Source organism: Conger conger, chromosome 1, assembly GCF_963514075.1.
Source record: "Conger conger chromosome 1, fConCon1.1, whole genome shotgun sequence".
Lineage (NCBI taxonomy): Eukaryota > Metazoa > Chordata > Actinopteri > Anguilliformes > Congridae > Conger > Conger conger.
In genome coordinates this window covers 28,802,579-28,827,309 of record NC_083760.1, presented here as the reverse complement: position 1 = coordinate 28,827,309, position 24,731 = coordinate 28,802,579, and the positions used below count along the sequence as shown (strand labels likewise).

At 40.0% G+C, this 24,731-nt stretch overlaps 2 protein-coding genes across 5 annotated transcripts in view; both read right to left on the bottom strand.

Moving 5' to 3' along the window:
• Positions 1-9,200, bottom strand: part of scaf8 (SR-related CTD-associated factor 8) — a 39,745-nt gene extending 30,545 nt beyond the window's left edge. For 3 of the 4 annotated variants that reach the window (XM_061247680.1, XM_061247687.1, XM_061247695.1), the window contains exons 1-2: positions 9,022-9,200; positions 4,638-4,721 (exon numbers count right to left, since the gene is read on the bottom strand). In XM_061247680.1, coding sequence (XP_061103664.1) covers positions 4,638-4,721; positions 9,022-9,051 — 114 coding nt within the window. In that variant the 5' untranslated portion in view covers positions 9,052-9,200. Of the gene's footprint in view, positions 1-4,637; positions 4,722-9,021 lie in introns of those variants that run through there. The other variant, XM_061247705.1, reaches the window with a different exon arrangement.
• Positions 9,201-10,890: 1,690 nt separating this feature from the next.
• The window catches only part of LOC133123262 (connector enhancer of kinase suppressor of ras 3-like), a 57,298-nt gene continuing 43,457 nt past the window's right edge, over positions 10,891-24,731 (bottom strand). The window contains exons 16-25 of the mRNA XM_061233604.1: positions 20,507-20,560; positions 19,820-19,856; positions 18,866-19,035; positions 18,106-18,179; positions 17,031-17,102; positions 16,878-16,936; positions 16,008-16,111; positions 15,372-15,678; positions 13,529-13,707; positions 10,891-11,787 (exon numbers count right to left, since the gene is read on the bottom strand). Of these exons, the coding sequence (XP_061089588.1) occupies positions 11,584-11,787; positions 13,529-13,707; positions 15,372-15,678; positions 16,008-16,111; positions 16,878-16,936; positions 17,031-17,102; positions 18,106-18,179; positions 18,866-19,035; positions 19,820-19,856; positions 20,507-20,560 (1,260 nt within the window). The 3' untranslated portion in view covers positions 10,891-11,583. The remainder of the gene's footprint in view (positions 11,788-13,528; positions 13,708-15,371; positions 15,679-16,007; positions 16,112-16,877; positions 16,937-17,030; positions 17,103-18,105; positions 18,180-18,865; positions 19,036-19,819; positions 19,857-20,506; positions 20,561-24,731) is intronic.

Here is a 24,731-nt window from a genome sequence, read left to right as displayed (position 1 = left end):
GAAAGGCACACACATAAAGAACACCCCTTAATCTGATCTATAAATGAACAGGCCTGATGAGCTGCAACTTCTTCCTTCAAATCAGTCTTATTTAAAACTGCGATCCCAATTCTAAAACTGCAGTCAAAGGGCAGGACGAAGCTAAGGTCCAAACAGACTAGCAGTGACAAAGGGGCCTGGAAAGGTTCTTTGAAATTATCAGCTTGTTGTGTAACAAACAAGATAAAGGGGCAACAGCCACTTTATCAGCCGAACATTGCCATTGTTTACAATGGGATTCTATGAGGGAAATTACCAAACTGAGTAGGCTCTTACTTATGCTTATCATACGGATCTCGCTGCCAACCTAGCAAGCAGGCACCTCGAAACAACCAGAATCAGACGGTCCGGAAAACAGGAAGAGCAAAACCTGACCAGAACCTGCAGAGCAGGGAGCCTGCATGGTGGACTCGAAACAACAGCCCCTTGAGCAGACAGTATGAGCACCACACAACGTTCAGACAGCATGTGGTCATATCTCTTGAGCCACTGCCTATAACACCATATAAAAGGAGCTACAGTGTCCTATGATAAAGGGTACCAGCAGAGAGAAGTGTACGAGATGCCGGTCAAGGGCACCTACAGACAGATAAAAGATCGGAAAGATCTCTGATGAGTCCCCCTGACACGACAAAACCAGGTCTGACAGGTATTTCTATACCACTGCTGCCCTGTTCATCCCCTGCTTCACACCCACGCCTTGACACATCCTGGAGCTACAGATTCATCACCATGCTTCTCATTTACACAATTTGAATTTCCTACTTTTCCAGTTACCTAACCTGTCCAACCCGCTTGGATTTATCATCACATTTCTGTTATATTCATTTACACCTACACCTTGCCGGCGAGGGGAGGGTATGGTCCTCCTCTATAGCCCGATATTTCTTCCCATTGGGGAGTTTTTGTTCCTCTCACCACTGTTTTTGGGAGTTTTTTTTGCCTCATGTGCTCGTTATTTGGGGGTTCAGGCCAGGGGTTTGCGCATCTCCTACTCTGTAAAACATTCCTTACCCAGACAACTTCAGGGGGACAAGCACAAAATAAGGAACGCTGGGGCATGGGAAGCTCAGAGCAATACACACTGTTTAATGCAACAGGGGAAAAAAGAGTGATGTAGCAACAACATCTTTTTCAGAGTCCAGAGTACAAAGAGTCAAAAGGAGAACCAAATTTGCAGTCTTTTTTTCCCCAGTAGCATAAAACAATGCGTTTTGCTCTGAGCGTCCCACGCTCCTTATTTTGGGCTAGTCCCCATGAAGTAGTCCAAGTAAGCTTATTGTCCTCGCCGTTGAGCACCTAACAGTTATTGTATTGTAAACCAGCTTGAACATTTTGTACATTGGAGCGCTCCCTTTTTGCATGCTGTAAAGCAAGTTTGTCACAGTCTTCCGAATAAAGCACTATATAAATAAAATTGAACTGAATAGAATTGAATGCTTCGTGTGAAGTATGCTATTCAGCATCAGCCTCAACTGAGCGCCTTGGACAAGAGAGAGCGCAAAACACGCTGTACTCCTTAAACACTTATTTCCAGCAATGTTTTGTCCGCTATATCAGTATATGAATAATCGCTTCCCCCAAACCCCCAACCACATGCGTCATGTACAGTCATGGCAGTGAAACCTCTGCAAAAGAGGTGGGGAAAAAAATAATCTATACGGGAGTCCTACCAAGCAGCCAAATCTCACAGTACAACCCAGTGTTTGGTAGCAAGAAACAGGATTACTAAATTATATCCTGTAATTAAGTAGCTGGATAACAGCACAGAGTAACACCCAGAACTCTCCCAAATCTGGAATATGGTTTAAAAAAAATAATTCTGGGTTTTACTCAGCGCATTTATCCAGCTAACTCAATTATCCTGATTCATGATATCGACTCCAAAACTATACGGTTACACTGGAATGTCATGCGCATACAACCTGCACGGTTACATCCAAAGAATAATACCAGTTTATTATGTTGTTGTTTTTCAGATGTTTGGGTGGTAATCAATACCCATTATGATATTCTGTTTTAATGTCCTTAAAGAAATTTCCAAAGGTTTTCGCTAGCTTATTTAAAAAAAAAAAAATCTCATTTAATGTATTCATCTTTATAATTTAAAAAGAAGCATGTGATTTCAAAGGCTTTGTTTGAAGTACCAATTGATTCAGTTAAAAGTATGATTATGGTGGAATTTTACACCAGGATAACTACTGTCAATTCCATTTCATTACATGCCAAGTAGCAAGCGAACTGTGATAACAAAATATATAATGGTGAAAACACTATGTAGTTTTACTGCAGCACTACTTCAATTTAGCTACAAAACTCACCACCATTGGTAGAAAATGTCACTACAGATAATGCTAACTTCTGAAGGAACAATTCTTAGCATATTAGTTGTTTGAATGGCCTTTGAGAAAAATCAACAGACAAAAAAAAAAAAAAAAGACAACCTCAGTGATATGCATGAAAAGGTGCATTATGTCTGCAACTTTATCAGTAATGACATAAGATCATAATGGCCACCTCCGGTTGACAAAACAAATTGGACAACTATAACATACATAGGTTAACTATTAAATATCTGTTGGTTATATACCCACAGGAACATCATCAAACTTAATTCATACCTTTTAATTTACAATCCTCTCATTTTAATAAAATGTACAGGAAGTTTTTACTGTACTCTTTATACTTCCTGATTGGTGTAGAAGTAAGCATGGTTAGTGAAATAATTTGTTGGCTCACAAATGCCTTCGCAGAACTTTCCTTTAAAATCACAAAAATACATCCAGATATTTTGTTGCAAAAACATGTTTCTTTTTATCAGAACTCAAGTGAATTAGTGGAAAATGGAGATTTTGAAATATGCATTCCAAAGATGCAGCATTCCATGAGCTAGCTCAAACACATGTACAACACTTGATATGTAGCTTCCTAAGCAAGTTTTTGTTTGGATTCTAGCAACATAAATCTTCCAGATTGCATTATTTAAAATATGCTAAAAACACTTGAGTTCTTGCAATGAACACATTTTAAACACTGAATATAGTGAGGCAATCTTTTGGTGTAGTTTCCCCTGTCTACACCAGGAAGACAGGGGAAACTACACCAAAAGATTGCCTCACTATATTCAGTGTTTAAAATTACCATGATTTTGAAAATTAAGTGAAACATGTTTACAAATTTAATCAGTGAACCAATTGAAGGTAATCATACAGAAACTACTAGCAATCTCAGCTAATCAGAAAGTATTCTTTTCTTTTTGTCAAGTTCATTCATGGCAGAAACAGCAAGACAATTTCCTGGCAGTCGCACAGTATCAGTATCAGACTGAGATAAAATAATGATCGTCTCTCACTCCATTTTGTGCACCCTTGACATGAAGTGGAGTACATAAATGGGCAACGTTTACCCCAAGACTTGTTTTTGGTTCCAGGCTAAACACTATTCTTGCATCTCAGCTCAAAAACACCTCTTTTACCATCGGCAGGAATATTTTAAGAAATATTTTCAAATGTCACATAAATACAAAATCAAAATAGAAAATGAGTTATTTTTCATTTTGGAAATAGCCATAGGTGTAGGAGAGGTATGGGAGTGGACACTTAGCATCAGGTAGCAGGAAGACTGTGGTGTTTTTATTTTGCCCCACACAGACGTTTGGTGCACTCTATGAAGGTTTGTTATGGAACTGGTGCCAGGAGTGCTCAGAGAACTATACAGACACAAAACTGCCATATGGGGGAAGGTGAGATTCCCCAGATACTACTATGCGTCACCATGCAGACACTGAATACTCAGGTTCAGACTGATCGGACTCTTGCGATCAAGCTTGAATGAAACTAAAACTAGCAGCACCACTGACACTCCTGGACCAGGGTTGTCTACTCCTGATATAGACTCATCTGATACTTGGATCTGTACTCTTAAAGGGATAGTTCACTTTAGCTTTTATGGTTATAGATCAGTGCAAGTTTTTAATTGGCCCAGAAAGTTTTAGCATGCCATGAAGTTTTTTTTAGTTTTTTTTTTTTTACAATGGCTGATACAGTTACATGAAGTGCATACTTCAGACCAAAAAAACCCTGTGTGCGCCTACGACAACCACTGTGAACGGGTAGTTCATCAGAAATTTCTATGTCTAAAATATCCTTCATAGCACATAAGCAGGGACAATCAAAAACAGAAAAAAATTATAATAATATAAAAAAAGCAAGTCGGCACTGAAGACTGGATGTTCTGCCTCGATACGACCAAAGCAGGTATTGGTTTGATGCCCTGCATGGAAATTCATGAAACAAGACCAAGGACAATACTGTAGCAATGGGCGTCCTGTCCTTTGGCATGCATTTTCATGAGTATTCATAAAGAATTAAACTGTTAGTGACCCAAGCCTCCTGCTGTACGGAAGCAGAAAGGACAGGGGACTCAGGAGCTAACCATCTGGTAACTGTGAAGGAACTGTGGAAGTTTGTCAAAGCACCCCAAAGAGAGAAAGGAAAGCTGAACACTTTGCCAGGTTTCAGAAGAGATTTTGAATTTGTCTTTATTTAGTTGTCTTTGTTGCTACTGTTGTTGTGTTGCTTGTAATGTTAAATACTCACCTTTATGGCTTTTATGGCAGACTTTGTTATCTGGGTCATCTTTGCTTTGGATATTGGAGGCTTGTATTCGTTCAAGGAGTAAAGCTGAAAAACACAAGGAAAAAATAAAAAGGGTGAGTCTAATCGTCATCATTGGGCATACCCTGTTCAGTCACGTTTCAAAATCTGTATATGTGCATGGAAACCAATAGGAACAGACCAAAAATCAATGCCAAGCAAAGAATCTTCAACACTTTAGAAAATTGTTTATGCCTCTTTTTCCCCCACTAACTGTGCCTCTTCAGTTACACTAACCAAATGCATACCAGAAGCATGCTTAAGTTGTTTATGTGCCATTCTGGTTACTTAAGACCAAGCTAATTCACTAATTGCACAATGTGTAATATTTGCTTATAGTTTTAACTGCACACTTATTTGCAGTGTAAATAGAAAAAGTTCACAGCTTGTGTCACGACGACCTTCAGAAACACAGAAAAAGCTGCAGGGTGGCTCATTTGGTTAATGCACCAGGCTATGGCACATAGATGAGCCCCGTGGTCTCGGATCTTATCTCGGACCGAGTCCATGCCGACTGTGGCCAGTAGCTCCACAGAGCGACACATTTCAGGGTACGAGAGGGTTCAGTCGGTTAGGGGCTCACTTTTCAGAACTCTCTAGCGATGTTATATTTATTTCCACTTAAATCTATTTACATATTTTGCGGATGCAAACAGTTAAGTAGACGTTTCAAATTAAGGAGGGGGGATTGGAATTGGACAACCCACGTTGAGCACCAATATCTTTAACAATAAAAAAAACAGTAAGATTCAGAGGTAGAGCAACCATCAGTCTTACCTTTGAAATGCATTTACAAATGTTGTGTACAAATACACAAGTTAACTTCCCTAACAATAAAACGACACACAACTTGATATAGATCATTGCAAGGTCAGTGACTGAACTCTTTTTTTCCCTGCCATCTGACCTCGGCACGCGTCTCACCCCGCCCAAATGACATCTGAAGCTGGATGGAAAAAATCTCTGCCTAAAGGTTAGCGTGGTAAAGATTGAGATCTACATCCCCGCTATGCCTTCCCTGTGCCGTGACATTTCTCTCACCCTGGGAGACACAATCTTTTTGGATTCCCATAGTGCCAGGAACCTTGGAGTGGTGCTAGATGACAATGTTAACACCACTGGGAACACTGTTGGGGCTGTGAGCCGGGTGCGCAGACTCTTCCCCAACATTAGAATCCATTAGAATGTTGGGAATTTTCTGGACACGTCTGCTGATGGAATGAGCATCACAGGGTGGTCAGAACAGTAGAGATGTCGGGCATCTTCCAATGCAAACTTTTTGTAGTTTGTAATGTATATAGACAAAAGGTCACTCAAAGCAAAGTTTTTTGGTGACCCTGGACAGATGAACAATACAATCCGACTGCTACTAGAGCACAATAAGCTTGCGTTTTCTTAAAAAGAAAGCGCCCGTTTCACCATATGTAAAACCAAGGTTGGTATAGTCTTTGCCAGCTTGTGTAGTACCACTCTATGATATATTGGGTTCCACATTTTAAGTCAGCCCATTCACTGTGGAAAATATGTACAAAATGTAGTTAAATTAACATACAGGGTAAATAAACATTATTTATTTCTTCCTGCTATTTTGACAAAAGGTATGACTGCACAAAAAGTATTTCATTTCAATTCTGGGGGATCCAAAACAAACCAAAGTCTATTCTTGCTTCCAGTTTCAGCATTTTCCGCAATTCCTCTGAGACTGAAAGTGAATGTTACTGCTTCAGATGCATTTTATGCAAATTGGTTAAAATTACACACACAACTGACAACTGTTCATCTGTTTTTAGAAACAACACCGGGGCCTGCATCAAGAAAGCTGGATCACCACGTTAGCTGGAGAACTGGACTGATTAAAACCCTGAACAGCTCTTTTTACTTCAGTCCATATTCCAGACTTTGAAAGTTTACTTAGTGTAGTTATCCAGCCGATTGGTTATCCTACTTTGTAAAATACACACCAATTCGCCAGAGCATGGATGACATTATCTGGCTCTTAAAATTCATACAAGTAAGGCTGTAAAATACCAATTTTTGTAAAGGTGGTCAACCTGCTCTAGTATTTTTTCATTAATAACTTCAACCACATTCATTGGCAAAAGGCATCGATTAGACAGGACATCTTGCCCTCACCTAGCTACCAGGAATGGGTTAGGTATGACCTATCTTATGGAAATTAATATTGAGCGCAGGATACGACCACCAAGTCCTGGGCTGCTAAACAGGTCAAGATAAGCAAATGGTGTTTATTTCAATTCAGTGATTATAATTGGGTTAAATACTAGCAAGAAATACTATGAAGAAAACCAACTGTCACTTCTGGGGAAAATAACCACAATTTGAACCCACTTTCCAGGACCTTTAAAAGACACACAAAGATGTTGTATCACTTCCGCTATAACAACACGGCCCATAATGCTAATGATTGCCTAACACAATGCCACTGCTGATTCGGAATGGTTCAGAAAATGGTCATCATTCTTACTGTGGGGAGCATTAAAATATATTATATATATATATATATATATATATATATATCAGATCAGTTGTATAAGCTATACAATGTGTTTCTGTGATGGAAAGAGTCAAATTAACATGCGCTACAAAGAAAATTCTGAGTGAAGTTCCAGAAGGGCATACCACCACAGCAGCAAATAAGTACAAAATAATGTTGTGTAAACTCAAAATATTTTACAATTACCACCCAATACTTCTTCATTGACACATACACTGTCAGTGGCATAGCCTACATCTGCTTGTATGGTATGCATACAATTGATGCTTTTTTTTGTCCTTCTTAGTATCAAAAGAGTATTCATAAAAAAAACACTTGATAAACTAAGAGCATATGTCCAGTGACATGGGATCCATGAATTAACTGCAGAGGGTCATGTGAAGGCGAATGGGAGGGGGGGGGGGGGGGACTATAGATTAAGCTCTTAAATTATATTTCACACGCGCTTGGTGAAACAACATTAATTTACAATAGCAATTGACGGAGAAAATAGATAATTCACTGTTGGCCGCCAATGCCATCGCATTGGCCAGCTGCAAAGCGAATCGTCTCACGAATACCACCTTTATATATTTCTGTAACAAAATGGTTTAATGTGAAATATTTACAAGAACAATCAAATGGCTAAATAGTGACGTATGTAGCTTGCTACTTTCAATAGATTGGGGTCGTTATATTTGATGACTTTGCAATAAAAATGTAAACGAATACCGCATTACGTAATCTTCATAAAGATCGGCCATTCCTGTGCGAAAAGAGGCTCGTATCTGCACAATTTTCGACTTTTTTTAATGCTTTACTTCGATTTTTCGGTCTGGTCATTTTTAACAAGCTTGCGAAATGCTTACGTCAGGACATATCTTTAGCCAACTTAGATTAGCAGGCATTGTTACTATGGTTAGCTAGCAACTCCAGCATGAAAACAAATAACGTTAACGTTACATTGGCCATCTGGCTAACGTGAACTGGCCTAGCAGCAGCTAGCTAGTGAATGTTGCGTGGGGCCCATTCAGTAATGAGCTCATCTATGTCACTAAATACCAAACACCTAATTTCGGGTTTGTACCGTACGTTATAGGTCTTGTTCTGGAACTAGATGCACGTATGCCAGCAAGCTAAAATCGCCTAATGTTACTAATAATCCGATTCCAAGCAAGTTGTACTGTTAGCATCAACAAAACATGAGCCTACGCTTGTCGGTGTTTTTGTACAGTATACCCTAGCGTTCGCTAGCCAGCAAATTGGAATTTGGAATCAAGCTGACAGGAACTGGCATTACTTTACGTCACTAACTACAGAAGATAATGGTTAGTTAATCACCGATATGTGAATGAAATTATTATGACCATATTACCATAGCACCAACTTCCAAGGCTTTATTACCACATGAGGCTGCGCTTGTGTGCCAGCAAGTCAGTATGCTGCTAACGAACTGGCCACCCAGCAAATGCATTGCTACCGAGCTAACAGTTAGCTAACGTTAGTTTGTCTTGGTTTCAAACTTAGCCGGCATCAGAGTGCGTTTAATGGTTAACAATTGACCATCTAGACACGTCGCTGCAATATAAACATACACTATGGCTTACGGGGCAATTTTATGCTTATGATTTTCTACGCAATTAATGTTTTCGCACGCTGTTTCCAAAGCAGCAAGCTAACGCTACTGTCGCTTTGCACAGTTTAAGTGAGGCCCAGTATCCAATACACTGCCCTTCCCTAGCTGCACTACGTTAGCTAGTCGCATAGACATGAGTGGTTTAGGAATACAACACAACGTTACATTATGGTGAAACTGAAGGCAAGTATACAAACCTCGCCATTAAATGCTTTAACGGCCTCCATGATGTCGTATTTCTTAGCGCAGAGTACACAAGAACGACGATGTTGACGTTTTCACAGCCCCGGTAAACTGAAAACTCTCGCTCGATGATGTTTCAGTGTGATGGAGGAGAGCACCAATATGGCGGGCAATCGCTGTACGGAGAAATAAACATGAGGAGCTGAGTGGCCACTAGTGTCAGGGTGCCAGTACTGCATCAAAGTAGCCAAAGGAAAACAGAGTAAACAGCGACGACATTCGGTATAATATTGCAATGTCACAGTCAACACGATCAGCTCTTGAAACCAATGTAAGGAAAACATTTTGTCAAGCAGTGGTTCCCATCCATGGAAATTCTGGGATTGCAACTGTTGTTGGAACGAAAACCAGCATTCACAGGGGGTCCCCAGGACCAGAGTTGGGAACCAGTGTTCTAAAGATCTCAAAATATGGTTTCATCTGCTATTGAGCAGCTCCCATAGGAATCCAAGAAACCGGTAAGTATCAGCTGTCTTAACAGGCTCATTCTTATTTGCTCTTTCCTTATCTCCTCTTTCCTCAACTGACCTGGAAATCAATGGAGGTCTGCAATCTTTAAATGCTCCTTGAAGGAGCTAGGAGCAAGAAGCTAGGACGCACCCAAAGGATTCTTGAGCAAGGAAACACAAGCACATCCTTTGCTGAAGTATTTTTTCAGAATGTGTGACATATGCATGTATACATGATTGACCTGTGGATCCACCCCTCCCCATTGGCCATGTATGTAATTGATGTGTCTTCAAACTTATGCTTGAAAGCACAAGGACATTCCATTTGCCCAATACACATTTCCTCAACCTTATTTGCATCCTTTCCTCATTTCCTTTCCTTGCCTCCTCTGAAGTGTGGAGCTAGGACTGAGGAGAGGAGGTAATAAGCTATAAGGTAAAAATAAGCGATTGGAAACTCAGTTCTTATCTTAATGTTAGTAAGACTTTGGCACCAGATGTGCAAGCGCATTGCCTTACCTTTCAATGCTGGCAGCCTCCATGAACTGGTTTCAAGAGCAGCTCCTATAGGAATCCATGGAACCGGTAAGTGAAAGATGTCTCCAGTTCTTTTATATTACAATGTGTGTATCATGTTTGCCAATCCACATTTACAATTCAAACAATTTACAATTTGTCCACAAAGTCCATAAAGTCTCCATTTCAGTTTTTTAACTTCATGTAGTGGCTTCTTTTTCCAACATCCCTTTAGCCACTGATAGACACGATTAACAGGGTTTCCAACTCATTTGCTACGACAAATACCAACAACAGATTTAAATAGAAGAAAAGGAAATATTTTATTTGCCAGATGGTTTGGTAAGTGGCTGCAGAGGTTCAGAATTCAACAGGCATTAGTGTCAAAAATAGATATAGGCACAGCAAAACGATTAAAAAACTGTATTGTGCTAGCATCTTACAAGTTCCAAACATGTTCTAACCCACAAGGCTATGATCATAGACTACACGTTTAAAACCGAATGAGGAACACCTGAGCACAGGTAAGTGTGGAAACCAGAGTCAAAATAAGAGTCTCCAAGTTTGAATCGTTAAAAACACTAGAAATGACCAAATATATCAAGTCGAATAAATCAAATACTTCTTTATTTTAAATATGAATTAATAATAGTAATAATATGCGTTATCACTGTATCATCATAAGATAAACATAATGGCTCCTACAGAGTGTCTTGAATCTCCTAATAGAAATGTATGACAAAGAAAAGAGGGGTGAAACTGTAGATGGTCTTTGACAAGCCTTGCATCCCAGTGTCCTGGTTGCAGTCACTATATAGACAGCATTATCATATAATATGATAAGCAAGGACACAAAGGCACCAATATACTTTTTTTTATTGTACTCTGGTTACAAACCATTTCAGTTTTGCACAGTATTTACTAATGCAATTATTTTTTTACAAAACAACAAAAATACAGGAAGTGCATGTTCTGTGTCATCGTTTACAGCAATTCAAATTAATTTACAATATTAAAATTATATATGCTAACGGATTGACCAATAATAGAACACTTGTAATCCCTTAAACCAAAGCCTGCCTTATTAAGGTCAAGTTTAATTGTTTTACAGTTGTACCTTATTAGCTTTCCTTTCACACTGTAGTGAAATCTTGTGATATTTGATGGACAACAAAGTACAACCCAACAGAACAAATAGCCTATTAAAGCATTTATCTGCAAAGTGTTTTCAGTTGTGGGTGTTGAATATCTATTGATTAAATGAAGTTCACTGGGGGACCAAACTCATTTCAAGGCACAACATGAACATAAAACACATGCAGGTGAAGTTGGAACAAAAGTGCCCTAAACAGAAGAGAGGAATGAACTTGTCTTCCAGCCTCCTTGTTTGGGGTTGAACCGAAGCCCTTAAGCTTCAAACATGTCCATGATTAAGTCTTGCAAGTCCTAGCAAGGCAATCACACTGTATATTAAATAGTACATTCTTTAGAAACAGTGTGCATGGTGTTGGGTTCCTCTGGTGCTCTGCTTTGTGTTTTTGGCTAGGGCACTCACACACTGGTCTCTGAGAAAGGGCTAGCTTTGGCCACCTCTGCGGGTTGCCCCTTATTTTCCCCCTCCCCCACAAGGTGGTGTCGCTGAAAAATGTCCTGAAGCAGCTGCACATTGGCCTCTTTCCATTCCCTGTATTTTTCTGAGGTCAGACAGCGGTCACTCAGCAACTGTTCGATTGTCAACAGGTCAGATTCTCTTGCCTGTGTCGGGGAAGGGGCAGGGAAAATAGAAACATTAGCAAAATAATATGTATCATCATATTTCTACAACTACTACTACTACTACTAATACTATTACCACTACTATTATTATTATTATTATTATTATTATTATTATTATTAATAATAATAATTTCAGTGCTTCAACATGAAGTTCTACAAGCACATATGAAAACAAAGTAAAAAAGTAGAAAAAGGTCACATTTTGAAAGATTTCTCTTTCACTGTCTACAATTCCATAACACCCCTTCTACACCCCTTGATACACCATCTAAGTATACATCACATCTATAATCTTTCAAGGCACAGCAATGCACATATATTCAACTCTTGGACTAGAATGTTTTCTAACTGACCACTTCTATCACAGCTCTGAGAAGTCACCCTCTTTCCAGCAAAATATGTTGCTGTTTACGCTCTACATTACGAAACCAATGTGTCTTTATGGCAGGATCTGTACTATGCTTGGGCCATATACTGTGAAGTTAATCACCAGAAATCATGTTTTCTTTTTGTAAAATTTGAGTTGACAACCAGAATGAGGAAGGCCAAATTCCAGTATAGCCAAAGATTCACTATAGTATGTAACTAGATGGTAATCTCAATACTCTTTCCATCCTTATCCTACTAGCAAACAAGGTTTCTGTTTCAGTTTTTAAGTTTTCCGGTCTAGTTTCACAATTTGTTTGTATTTATTAAGAGAGGCCTAGCCAAGGGTCAAACATCCATTGCCATTGGTGTTGTCTTTGCCATTCATACTCATTCACGTTTTCAATGAGCAAATGAGCAGAATACCCTGCAAACCATCTGAGAGTGAAAGAATTGTGGTATTGCAATTGCCCTGAATTCACATGATTGATACTGCCACCTAGTGGCACCATTCACAATGTTTTTCCCCACCGCCACCAACCCTCTTCAGGTCAACTTTATTTGTATTTGCAATTATTTTAAAAAATATAAATATAAGCTGAAGCCCCTGAGAGGGAAGGGTGTAACAAACAAGAAAATAATGCAGATATTGGTGATGGGGTACAGACACAGACAGACAAAATATATTGACTAGCTAAACATAGGGGACAGACATAGACAGACACAACTCAATACACGATAAAGCAGGTCTGATTCAATGGCCATCATGAGAAACCCATTAATCCATTACCAAAAATTACCATATCTCTAATCCATTTCCAGATCCAAATCCAAAATCTAATTCAATCCAATCCAATCCAATCCAATCCAATCCAATCCAATCCAATCCAATTCCTATACAGCTCCTATCCCATTCCAAGTTGATCAACCATCCACTCCCCAGCCACCTAACCCAGATCAGAGGAGCAGTATCTGTTCTGTCTCTCAGGGCCAAGCCGATCAAGGCTCAAGGGGCACCCCCCAAGTGTCAGTCAAACCAAGCCGAAAGGCTGATGGTGCTTCTCAAAGCCTGACAAGACCAGGGCCCAGCTCACGAAGAGCTTCAACCTGATCTTAACCAAAATAATCATTTTTACTCATCAAGCAAGTAAGAGTAAGGCTTTTTGAACTACACACTGGGTGAGTCGATCATTCACTGTCAACCACTGATTTGTATGAACCAACGACAAGACTTATTTCTGTATAGGGCATTGTAATTGGTTCAAACCAGCAAGTCATTGATAGGACATGGTAATATGGCCCAGTTTGAGAAGTTTGTATCTGTCACTATCCAATTACAAATGCTACTATGTACCTTGAGAGTGCTGTTCAGTGTCCGAAGGAGGTGGAGCTTTTCATTGATGTTCTTATTTTTGCAGCGCTTGATAAAAGACTTCCTGAAGTCCCTCTTAGTGGAAGGCTTGCGTTGACCAATGGGTGACAAGCTGGCTGCTCTCAGGCCATTGTATAACTGTTCCATTTCATCAGAAGCAGCTTTGATGAATACAAAAAACACATAAAAAACATAGTATGTAGTCAGTACAGTGGAGTCAGTACAGCACAAAAGAAAAGGCATTTGCTATTTAAAAAAGAGACCAAATCATATTCTTCTATTGCTGTATATACCACATACTACTAAGAAAGCCCATTTTGAATAATTTCATAATCTAATACACTAACCAACTCCTCAAGCACTGAATAAATCTATTTCTAAATCTAATTAGTTTAAACTTAGACACAGGGAGCAAGACTTGAACTAGAGGGTGGCATAGTTGTGTTGATGAAATTATTCTGTTGAAATGATTTTCCTTCCTGTTGTTACACACTCTACTGTCATGCTTGGAGTGACAGTTGGTGACAGACCCTACAATGTGTCAGGTGGTAATGAAATACACAATTGCCAACCCATATCACTGGTATCACACTCAATCCATACACTCCTCTACATCATGGGTATTCAACGTTGGTCCTAGAGGACCCCTGTGTATGCTGGTTTTTCTTCCAACCACAATTACAATCCCAAAATTTTAAGAAGCTGTTGATTGTTCTTAATTAGGTGCTTTTCATGTTCAGAGGGATCATTATCTCAGAAATAGTTATACATTCCACCGTAATATATTGTCTTTAATATTATAGGCAGAAGTACCATTAAAATGTTATTAAAAGTGAGTAATAAATTAATATTCACCAGTATTCTGTATTGTGATGTGTTGATTAATGGTTAACCAATTGAGCATTTTAGCACACAACCTGCTTACATGTATTGCCTGCTTGCACCAGGTTTAAGTCATTAGAATTACAGTAACTGCTTCCTGCAGAAAGTCAAACCAATCTACACACATGCACTATATGGGCTTGTGTACCATGTTGAGTGGAGGTTGCTTTGTTCTAGCTCAAGCACTCAATGTGCTGTAGGCTTTGTCAGGCTTTTTTTGTTCTAGCCCAAGCATTCATTATGGTGTGAGCTTTGTCAGGCTTTGCGGCACCACATAATAACAACTTTTCACTGAATTCACTTACCTCATTTTCACACAGTATTAAAGCAAACTAATCTTTAAGTCAATGATTTTGGTTCCTGAAATTACTAGAATTTTAGAATTTTTGTAGTTTTACGTTGTGCAACAGGAAACACGTGTGCAACCAAATATTTGTCTCTGTAAAGTATAATCCAAACAATAACTACAGAGGGTTCACTGTCATCTTTTCTGTGGATAATCACTAAAAATTCAAGCACTAGTTTTAAAGTGGCACTGTTAAAATGTTATTGACAACAACTTAAAGGGCTTATGAATAGACACAGGGAATCCTCAGAGTTAAGCACAGCTGTTTCCATATTTTTGGATGAGATGTTAAATTGAAAGCCTGACTCACTGTGATCATTAAAGATCCCATGATAGAGAAAGAGTAAGAGTGATAAGTCTGGTTTCTTCATAAAATTGCCATACAACGACAATATCTTCTGATCAAATCATCCACCCTGGCTGGCTACACATTCCTTTGGATTCCCTACTTTTCTTTGATTCTCCAAGCCATCATTTCAGATGACAATTGAATATCTAGTTGGCCTACTTGGTAAAAAAAAGAAACAAAGAATAAATAAAATTTGCCCAAGGCCTGACTCCTGCCCCACCAAACACACAGCTTCTGACCGCGCCCACCTCCTTCTCCAGGTCCCGACAAAGCTGATTCCTCCTGCTCCGCGTTTTGCTCTGTACAGTTATCCAACGAGAGGGGGGTGTCCTGGGGGGTTTGGGACTCCCCACCAGTCCTCTCATCTTCATCGGGCAGGGACAGGTGGACCTGCGCAGAACACACCAAAGCCGAGGACCGCGAGATGGAGTCAGGCCGGGACTGCTCAGTCAGTGAGGAGGCGGAGCTCTGTGATGTCATAGTGCTGACAGGTGAGGAGGTGGAGTCAGTGGCCTCGCTGGGAGGGGCAGAGGAATAAGGTGGGGGAAGGCTGCCCTGTTGAAAATAAACACAAGGCCATTGGAAATAGTAACGGAACAGTGAAACATCTTGGAAGCTTTCTGGTCTCCATGTTTTAGTAATCTCTACATGTGCTGTTCTTTTCTGTAGGCGACCATTTCTAGGAGTTCAGCTCCATCGCCTTTTGAAGGGGTCTATAATAATTGCAATTTTCAGATTTGTCCTCACATTGATTCACAGTTGACAAAGAGGGCTTCTTTTTTTATGCCATCCAGAAAATGTCTACTGGGAAGAATTATGAGATGGTTTGTTTTGATTAGGACAACAGAATTGATCGATTTATGGGGGTAAACTGCCTCACTGACCTGTGTTTCGTTCCCAGAATCTGTGTTCATCTGCTCTGAATACGGGGGAGGGGGTACCTCTGATGAGTCCTCTTCTTCATGGTCACTCCCTTCACTGTAACACTCTGGGCCAAAGACACACAAACACACACACATATATTTTAATATGTTTATTCATGTCCACGTACCAAAGTAATATCAAAGGACATGCAATATAGACACACAGTACAGAATAATGACATGGACACTTAAAAGTTCAAAACATAGTCCAGACAAGTTTTCGCAACATTATACTAATGTGAATCAACTACAATAATGCTGGTAGTTACAACGGGTGTATGCTGTGCGCAAGGCTCGTAAAAAACAAAACAAAAAAAAACACACATGCACGCACATCCACACATACACACACACACACACACACACACACACGCATGAACACTGGAGCATGGTACATGGTACACCAAGGCAATGCATTTCATGTTTCGCTGTGAATGAATGGAAAACTTCAAAAGGTAGCCTAACCATAGAAATCTGAACCTTTTATTTTGTAGATATGTTTTTACTTAATCATTTGAAACAGCCAAACTCTTAAGCAAAACTACATATACAGAGACTCAGTAGCATTATCTCTACCTTTTCTGTGAATGTGGAAACTGGGCTACAACTTACATTTGTGTTATAATGAAGAATCACAGATCCCAAGTGAAAATACACAGTAAAATATCCAGCTTTAATTAAACAGAGTACATATCAGTCCAACTAGGCCCAACTCTGTAAACGCAAGAGGTTATTTAACAGTGAAAATTTGACTGTGTATACAAAATTAACAATCATAGTAATTCTAATAATAACAGTATAATAAAAACAACGAGGCATCACATGACTTACCACCTGAGTTCTCGTTTGAGTCATACAGAATAGCAGCCAGCCCAAGCTTATTCAACCACCTGCAAGATAACCATAGAAGAAGCACTGACGACACTGAGGAGGAATCACAGCTTTTGACCCATTGGCAGCTCTTCCTCAACCTCGTTTTCTTACTTGTTCATCTCCTCGTTGCTCTCTGCTGCGAAGTAAAACATCATGACCTCAGGGTGGCAAGCCCTAATCGCACTGCAAGAGATCACAGACTGGAAGTCAGATACTAGTGGCAGGAAGTGGGATAGGGATATCAGAGTCACGACACAACAGACCATACTGGAAGTAATCCAGACATAAAAACATTTGTAGCTGGTTTGGAACCAATTAATTTATATGTCACTGTTGCCATACCCCTATTTTATTAACCCTGGCCAGATATCCCAGGGACAGCAAGTGAAATAGATTCCAGGGACAGGAAATTAAGCAGATCCCAGGGACAGGAAGTGAAGCACATCTCATGGAGAGGAAGTGAAGCAAATGACAGAAACAGAAAATGAGATATGAGAGATACAGTGAGAGGAAGTGAGACAGAGACATCTGAGCCAGGACAGGAATCAAGGGACACAGTGATAGGAAATGAAGCATGTCTGAATACCTATAGCATATTTTATCAAAGAGTGTAGAACTATGAAAATTGCCTCTCATTAACATAACTGGAGAAATTAGAAGTTCACTGCCAAAGCAATATAGAACTTTTTGGCAGTTTCCTTTTTGAAGGGCATTTAATGTTTTCTTCACAGGAGAAAGGAGGAGGCTGATTTGCAATTGTGACAGTCAAGGAGAGAGAGACACCCCAGTGACAAGAAGTCAGACGAAGGTAGCAGGTAGCATACACAGACCAAACCTTAACAGAGACACAAAACACAACACAAAATGCACCACAAGAAAGCATTGTTTTGTAACAGAAAGCAAACTGTGCTGTAGTCATGACACTTCTGACTGACTCATATGCCCATCTACTTCCTGTGTGAAAGAAATGCTGACAGCAAGTTACTTGAGGTGGGTGTCTGATTATGGGAAAAAAAATCCAATTACTGTCATATGGATGTGGAAGAATGATCATTTCACAACAACAGAGGCATCTATCAGTGGAAATAGTCACAGACAGCCAAGACACTTAGCATAATGGATTCACAGTTATCCATTCTAAACACAAAGGTGTGTTTAGAATGACAAACAGGAAATGGAAACTCACTACTTTTTCTTGCACTCCATTGCCTGGTCAATCAGGAAATCTTTTAAGTTTATGTACCCTTCAGCCTTGTCAGCCTAATAAGACAAAGCAACAGCAATTTAATGTTTTCAACTAAGGGTTTGTTCAAGTATTTTGTTCAACCACAAACTAAGCTTTGCTTTTCAGACTGGCAGAACATTCTAAAGTCTAAGGTGATCAAGCTGGTTTAAGCTGTGTTTTCACAGTTGTTTTAAGATGGTTGACCATATTAACTAGCCAATAGTCTGCTAGTCCACCAGCTTAACCAACTTTGACCAGCTTTGACCAGCCACATACAGCTATGAAAAAAGTATTTACAAGCTTGCGCCTTAAACAATTACATGCATTTAATGGTAACAAAGACGTACACTACAGATCAATCACAGAACATGCATATGCTCTCTTCAAGATCACTACTTAGCACATTATAAGCTAGCACTTGTTAAAGGGGGCTTTGAAGCAGAAGAACACCCCCCCCAGCCTATTTTTGGTTTATAAAGGATATTTCCACAAAAATATGCTTTCCAAATGATGATAAATGCAGCGTCATTCTTATTTTAAGTGGCCTTAAAATTTCCCAATGACATGTCACCGATGCCACATTTTGCAGTGCTTGCAGTAAACTCAGCAGCTGAGGCTTACTCACCCAGCTGCAAGGAAGTAGTAAGCTACCATCAGACTGTGGCCTTTTTGCTGGAGCCACTTTTGCTTTGCGGTCAACATCTGCGGCAGAGTGACTCACCGTCGCGCTGGCATACCAGTAGAGCGAGGACTTCTTCAGCACAAACCAGTACTTCTTCCACTTGATCCCCAGGAAGCCCTTGTCTTCTCGCTTCCTGTAGAGCCAGCCCTGGTGGTCGGCCTCACCCAGCTCCTTCACCGAGATCCTCCTCCGGCTCATTGTAGAGTTTCCTGCGGGAGACCGTTTCGGTTTAGTTAAATTCCTGTTACATACGTCTTTTCAGAAACAAACGCCACTGTTCATTTCTCGGAGAATGGCATAGGGGCGAGCTCAGGTTCCCTTTAAAGACGGAGGTGGTGCAGGAATGAACTGTTGCACTGCAAGCTGCATTCCGCCTCACCACAATCGGATAGTCGTCGAAGAGGTAAAAGCACACAAAAAGATTACATTGCTCTCTTGTCTGTTTGTTGCCGTCCAGGGAAGCAATAAGTCTCCTTACAGTGCACATGCTGCACCATGACACCCTATATGAGATCATAAGTAAATCATGAGAGGCATAAGTAAAGCCGTTAAGTGTTGAAAAACACTGGTCTGTTGGGTAAAGACTAAGATAATATCTACAGTATTCCAAGTATTAAGAACAGATTGAACAATTACTGCATAACTTCCTCTAAATAAAATTAGCTGTTTTTATTGTAATTATGTTTCCATAGTTGACAGTCAGTATAGCATATTCCAGTATAGCATATTCTTTTTCCACTGACCAACCCTAAGAAAATAATTCTGCAAAGATAAAATTCTGAAAAACTGATCGCTGACAGACAGGTTTACAGAACATGACAAGATCCTTCCAACTTTGCTATCCCTATCTGCTGTACCCGTTCTCAGCTTCTAATCAATACCACCCAACCAACCACATATAGGAGGGCTGTAACCGTAAAGTTCAGAGCATGGTAACAGTCCAAGGGCAGAGGTGCCTGTCAAGAAGAAGCACATAAGAAGCTCCGGGCTCACCTCGAGTCTTCTTCCTGGGCTTCTGTCGCAAGGACACCTTTGGGAGGAGAGAGAGGAACGGTTAGAAAGATATGAGGAAAGGTGTGAGAGGAAGAGGCGATGAAAAGACAGCAAAGGGAGGGAGGAGGCGGCGAGGGACGTTGTAGCCTTCTGTGCATGATGCCCCTCTTGATGTGAGAGCTGCTCAACGCCCGACAGCTTTCAAGCACTGCTCCACACCTATCAGCTCGGTGCATCCTGTTTCTCACCAAATGCCTATGACAGCTTTCTCACTCTGAATCGCTCGCTGTCTCCCTTGCTCTTTCACATCGCTCATGTGTCTGGGTGTGACAGATCTGCACTATAGGTTTTTTTCTGTGTTTTTATGACTTCCTGTGTTTGTGCTTGTTAGTCATCTGTCATACAAGTCTTTCTCCTCTCTCTCTCATGGGGTAGAAGTCACTTAGGTTGACGTTTATTCCAAGTGAAATTTTATGAGAAATAAACAAATGGTGATGAAATCCTGATGAGAACGGACAGTTGTAGCATAAACAATATGCAAAATATTGCAGATATTGGTCCATGAAAATAAGAAATTGGCCATCAATGCAAAATAGCAGAATATTATTTTATTAAGAAAATTTTGCGAGCTTTAAAACAAACAAACAAACAAACAAACAAACAAACAAACAAATACACTTTACTTACTGGGTTATAGCCATCAGCCGCCATAGGGGGCACCACTGAGAGAGGGAAAGCGGCCTGAAAGAGAAAGAAAAAAACTAAAACAATGATGACTCAAAATTAAAAACCTACGACTCGGCTCATTATATTTTCAGTAATTTATTCAGACTTTCTATTCATGATCCTGCCACCTGCTCAGAGGCAAGGCTGGATTGAATTCCACACAAATATTTGACGAGAATCAAGTAAACTATTATCAACATGACTAGTAGAGGTGCTGCTTGTCCAAATCTGAATATTGGAATCATCTCTCTGGAAAAGAGGGGTTTCTAAATACCAGATATGTCATAACAATTACTTTAATGTTATTACGAGAGCCTCACATTTTCATGCACTTGGGGTGAAATTTCCCATATGCAGGCGATTACAAATTTAGCTTGGACAAGTTGTAGTTTCTTTCTGACAACATCAACATAAACCTTGATGTTGCAACATGCCACATGCATGTAAGTCTTCAATTGCCCCATGGATTCCTCATGTAACATCAGGATAGACAAAATCTTGCAAGACAGGTCCAGATTGAGCCAACTCATCATTATTAATCATGTCCTGATGACCCTGACATTGGCTTATTTGAAGCTGTTTTCATTTCATAAACTCTCACCTCTTTTCAGACTTTTTCACTTATAAACCATCTATGATTTACTGCTGCTTCAGTTTATGAGTGACCTGAAACTCTTTCTACATAGACCAGATATCCTAAAATTAGCAGAGCACATATGGGTGACAAAGCAGATATCAAATGTGACAACAATGAAACAGGTACCACACGTTTCCAGCAAACAATATTCATAGTGAGTCAGTCTTGGGTTTGACCTCTGAATGGAGAAGTGCTCAAATGCTTCTTGCATTTCCTTTCTTTCATAGTATGCACGGCACCACACCAAAGAATACTGAGCTCAATAGTGTGGTTAGCACAGTGAGGAAGTTTCCTTTTCATCCAGGGCTTTATATGTGTAAAGATATTCCCACAGAACTACTGTGTCTTCAGGTGCATCACTGACATATGCCGTTATCGCACCACAGTGGCAAATGGTAGAATCAAAAAGAAAACCTTCTTCTAAACCTCCGTCAAAAATCCACATACCTGCTTAGTTTACCACATAAATAAACAACTGCTATCTTTGAAGCCATTTTGCAAAGTTCACTAATTCCCATGATAAAAATAATTAGATTTAGAGGTGATACTAGATACTATGAGCTTGGACAAATAACTTGAAACTAGATATGGACAAATTTGTGATACAGAAATTGTGCAACAGTGCAGTCGGAATTGACCAACTTCCTGTGTTGCACTGTGGTTCCTCATTACCAGCGTGACCGGCAGTAGAGAAAACAGTAATTAACATCTAAAATATCATTTTATTATGCCTATTATATATTATATTCTAAATATAATACTGAATACAGTATTGTACAACTAAGGTGTCACTAAGCAACCACAGTCTCAGAGATATTATCAAAGAACAAAAAAACTAAATCTAAACACGGAGCAGCCATGTCATATTTTTAATATACTACTAGCCAAAGAACCTTAAAACAAGACCCTGCAACCAAAAAACCATAATTGTTCTCTGAAAATACTACATCCCGTTATTCCAACCACTACTGCCAGAATTAAATATTAATAAAGGTATTAGTGTAGTTGTGTTGGTATGGCTACATAAAGATTATCCAAGAGAAAATGTTTTCATGGATCTTTACAAACATTGAGATACAGAATTCATCAACGGACAAAACTTGTGTCTCCTAAAATTGCCTGAATTGTCCTGAAACACCAGCAACAGTAATTGTTACTGAAAATATCTGTAATCAATACCTTCAGCCGGTGTTCCCATAATAAACAAATTCTTAATAAAGTAACATCAAGTCAGTAGAACCATTACTAAGACAAACAGACCCATACACCAACAAAAATTATACTACAAACTGACGGTTCCTTTCCCTTCTCTCCCCTCAAAGTAAGCACCTGTTTGCCAAGGCACCTGTTCCTCTGAATCACAGAACAGGGGAAGTTAGGTTTGGTTGATCTGGACCTGTGTCGATCACATCAGCCTGCAAATCCGATGGCTGCTCCTGTCCCAGCTGCTAAATCCATAGGCTCCAAGCATCTCGTCAGTGCTGTTGATTCTGTTGCCTACTTACTCAATAAAGGAGAACCTCAGCAGTAGTGAGCTTCATGGCCCTGCTTGCTCATTGGATAACTGCGCCTAGGACGAGTCACCGCACAGTCACAGCTGTGACTGCTCTCGACAGCTCGGCTGCTGTCTGTGGTCTTGATTTGAGGATCAAGGAGCAAGAACGAGCAAAGGACAGCAGTTGCGCCAGAAAAAAGTTGAACTTCTAAATTTGGACGGCGGCAAAAAAATGGGAAATGTTTCTGAAGAACAAAAGGCATGAGTTTGAGAGTGACATATCTTCTTATAAAAGTCCAGAGATGTTGATTAGTTATGGTATTTGTTCTGCCAGTCAATTCCTTTGTATGATGTGTCATCACAGGGTGCCCATGCACAAACAATTATTTGTTGAAGGCTGGCCAAGCAGAAAGTACTTGATCATGTTTCTCTGTAGATGCAAATGAATAAAATGGCTTTCAACTGTCCAGTTAGAACAATCTTTCCAATCTTTTGCCATGCAGACAGTATGAATTGCTTCAAACATAACTAGCTATATAAATTAACAGCATGTAAAAAAGCTATGCGAATCAGTGTGAATAAGCGAGTCTGCAAGCAGATATAGTAGAGGAAATGTCAATACGGAAGCTATTTTACCAGGACTGCTCGTAGCACCACCTCATCCAGGTGCAGTATTCAAACGTGGCCAGGATTCATTCAATATTCTTTCTGCGTACCTAATGCTTAGTTAGCTAAAAGCCTGGTCTTGAACACCCACAGTGTTTCTGCCTCCACTACATGACCTGGGAATCTAATCCACACAGTGACCACTCTGTGTGAGAAAATACACAAAATACACAAAAATGTCTGCGCGGACTGTAAATATACAGTAGGAACAGACACTGGCCATGTCTGTAAGGTATTGGTTTGGTATTTGGGTGAGAGCTACACTCTGAATTACTATCTGAGTGTTAGATATGTTAATTTCCTTTTTCAGGGCCCAGTGACAACCCCAACTGTTAGATCTACCTGCTCTTGACCTCTGACCCTTCTGACCTTATTCCTCACTTTCCTTAAAACTTCTAGACATTAATCCCTTATGGGTGGATGCGACCTGCACATTACATCTGCCTAAACAGACAGATGTGACCTGCATGTTACATCTCCCTTAACAGGCGGATATGACGCCAGTGTCATATTTGATCACATGATTGTTTTTCAAGACACATGACCGTTGAAATGCATAGTGATTCCTCTGCCTTTCTATGGGTTTTCTATAGGGCGCCTTAGTCTATAAAAGGTTAAGAAAAACCTATGTTATCACCGAGACATGGCTGCAGCTTACAAATCAGGTGACAAAATCACCAATTTGGCTAGGTCGGTCAGGAATGCGGATTCATTACATCATGGCAGGAAGCTATAAGCCCCCCAATCCCATTCACGCCTTTTAACTAAAGCCCCCCACGGGCTTTGTGCCGGCACAGAGCTTTTGTGAAGCACAGTATGGCCGTTCTTTCACACAGGCTGTAGCTGTGTTAGGGTGGTAAATGGTGTCGGGTCTAATTTTGATCAGTATTGTCACGCCAATGAAAGGACTGGCACTGAGTTCTCCTTTGAGAGCCGTATTAGGATAATGGCTTTGTTTCCTGACGTAACCCTGTAGCCAAGCTAGGTGAGTTAACTGTCTAAGCGCTGGTACTGTGCTGCCCATGCAGACCAATCTGATTTGTAGCAGCCGTTTGAATGCTATAAGGAGAAGGAAATGGTTCCTTTTTGCAGATTAGATTCAGTTAGAAATCATAATGTAGCTCAGCAACAAATGCAAATGCCATTCATGACCATACAGAGGATCCTCTGGCCTATATTTTACACTTGTTCTTGTTTTTTTAGTTTCAAGTGTGTTTTCTTTCACAAAGTGTGGACAGTTTTGTTTTGTGATTGGTGAACTGACAAACTATTTGTTAAACATTTTTTCTGAGTCTTTCCATTATGAGTCAGAGATAGGGTAAAACGTTGGCTGAATCCAGGCATCTGTGTGCAAACTTGGTATTACATTACATTACATTATTGGCATT